The sequence below is a fragment of the Atta colombica genome, unplaced genomic scaffold, assembly GCF_001594045.1.
Source record: "Atta colombica isolate Treedump-2 unplaced genomic scaffold, Acol1.0 scaffold189, whole genome shotgun sequence".
NCBI lineage: Eukaryota > Metazoa > Arthropoda > Insecta > Hymenoptera > Formicidae > Atta > Atta colombica.
The window spans coordinates 3,267,547-3,270,168 of record NW_017259281.1 but is presented as its reverse complement, the minus strand read 5'-3'; the positions used below and the strand labels follow the sequence as shown (position 1 = coordinate 3,270,168).

The 2,622-nt window shown below is 29.1% G+C and overlaps 1 protein-coding gene across 1 annotated transcript; it reads right to left on the bottom strand.

Moving 5' to 3' along the window:
• Positions 1–95: 95 nt before the first annotated feature.
• LOC108686734 (1,2-dihydroxy-3-keto-5-methylthiopentene dioxygenase) lies at positions 96–1,895 on the bottom strand. The gene is made up of 4 exons (XM_018192180.1): positions 1,686–1,895; positions 816–935; positions 478–657; positions 96–253 (listed from the first exon to the last, which is right to left on the bottom strand). Exons 1-4 carry the CDS (start codon positions 1,806–1,808, stop codon positions 119–121), a joined length of 558 nt encoding a protein of 185 aa, XP_018047669.1. The 5' UTR covers positions 1,809–1,895; the 3' UTR covers positions 96–118.
• Positions 1,896–2,622: the final 727 nt, after the last annotated feature.

Here is a 2,622-nt window from a genome sequence, read left to right as displayed (position 1 = left end):
TTAAATATGATTAATTGGTAACTTCACATTTAATGTTCAATAGAATAGATTCAATAGATAGATATAAAAAATATATTTTCTCGTAGAAGCTCACGTGTAGCAGTATTCTATGGGATTATCAAGGTAAAGATACTTCAAAACCTTTTTGTAAATTATTGAGATACTGCTTGCGGCATTCCATGCTCTCGGCTGGTCTATTATATGACAACCAAACTGGCTCTCCCACAAAATATCTCTTTGCTCTTATATAATTCTAAAAATTTTCTTAGAAATTAGAGATTTATTCATTTATTATATAGAAATTTATTATATTAGAAATTTATTTTAAATTTATTCTGAATTAGAGATTTGTTTGATATCTACTAAACAGAAAAAGGATATTTCTTTAAATGTTTAAACAAAGATTGACAGAAGAAGAAAAATAAATAAGTCAGAGATCAGATGTGAAAAGTTGTAAGCATTTGTAAATATTCTTACGTTAGTATCCAGAGTGAAACGATGATAAATTCCACTGGGTATGATTAATAGATCGCCAGCCGTTACTTTAATTCGGATCCATTGATCATCCTTATCCCGCACGTCGAAATAGCCTGAACCATCCAGAACCAGTCGTATCTCCTCGTCGGTATGAAGATGTTCGGTGAAGAAAATTTTTAACTAAAAATCAAAATCAGATGGAGGGGCATTAATGTAATTAAAGGTATTGAAGAAATATGCGTTATTAAATATATAAAAACATATATGATCAATCAATTAAAAATCTTGATATTTTTTTAATGAATAATAATGACTAAAAATAGAAATATTTTTTGTACCTTCTCTTCATAATTTTCTAAGCATTCTTTGGAACATGTTAACTCATCTTCGTATGTGTAACCGCGTTTCTGTCGTAGTTCTTTCAGAGTAACATCTACTTCATAATTTAGATGATTTATCTGTAAAATAAATTGTATATGGATATACAACGTATACAATAATATGATACAGTAAATTTATGTTACTCGTAAAATTCTATTCACTATAAACATGCATGTTATTTTTTTACAAAATTTTTATTTTCATTTTTATTAAAATAATATGTATTATTATAATGTACGGATGTTAAAATAACATTAAATACTAATAATAATATAAAAATAATAATATAAATAATAATATAAAAATAATGAAGGTTTATAAGATTTACAATTGAAGAAAATTACATAAATAATCAGATCTATCTTATATTTATTTTTAGTTGTACTTTTTGGATTCAATTTAAGTTAAAGGCTAATAACGAGCATAGAGAGTACATGTATCAAATATGTATCTTTTAGAAAAAAAATAAAGAGAAATATGGACATGTCATACAATATGTTATATAATACATTATATAATATAATATGTATAAGAATATAAGCGACGTTTTAGCATTTAACAATATGGAAAATGGTATATGTTATTGCATATATACACAAAATTCATATCAACATTCAGCTCCAACATCAGCTGATCGTGATTGGATATTGAGATTGGCAATAATTACGTACCATCTTGTTAATGTATTTTCATAAATAACGTTAAATAATATTTTCAAAATACGACTCAATCGGGCATGAGACGGTTAATACCATCATAGTGGAAAGATACCATTAGTTAAAATCAAATATTCGCAATAAACGATCTCAAAAATCGGCATTTCTAACCTCAAAATATTCCACGCCCGTTGCGGCGAATAGGCTATCCAGCGAAACATATTCTGGCGGTTGCCTGTGGTGTTCCAATCTTTGATCAACATCGCTGCTGTCCATATACCAAGCGCATACCATAGTTTTTCGTTCGAATAACAGAAATCGATTATTCCGAACAGTCCGAATAATGATGACACCGAAGATCGGACTTCTGTATTTTAACCAGATGACGTAAGCAATTTATCAATTATCAGTTTAATATCACTCAACGATAAGGAGATGTAGATGCGAATTCCGAAAAATTTCGAAAAATACGATGAATACAATGTTTATCACTTTCACCGTAAATTTAAAAGAGATAAACTTTAAATAAGAAAGGATTTTTAAAGACAAAATTCTGGTAAGTCAATTAAAAAAGTGAAAAAAATCATCTGTCTTTAAGCCTTCAATTTTGTGACTGAATTGTGTGCCAAATTTTACCTTGTAATAAAACATTAATCACAGAGAAGTTTCAAATTGGGATGACAATTATTAGATGTGGGAAAAAGTTCGTGGCGTTTTTCCCGTTACATCTAATTATCAGAGTTGGGGAGGAGGGAGTGTGGAATCAAAGTCCGTTATCGAATTATCATAGATCTGTGAGATCCGGTATTTTAAGAAAGTTGATCGAAAGGTATATCATTCAAATTGCTCACATCGCTAATTGGCTAATTTAAGATTAATATAATTTCATTAGTAAAGCAGTTAAAAATTACTAGAAACCGGCCAATATGAGTGATGCATGCAATTGAATTATATGCAATGCGTCTCGATCCAGCCGATGAAGCTAGGATCAATTCGACATCACACTTATTCAGATATGATTTTCAAACGATTTGGTACATGTTCAGTCCAAAAATTAAGAGCCCAAAAATAGGTAAAAAAACCATCTTTCTTCAATCACTCTTTATGC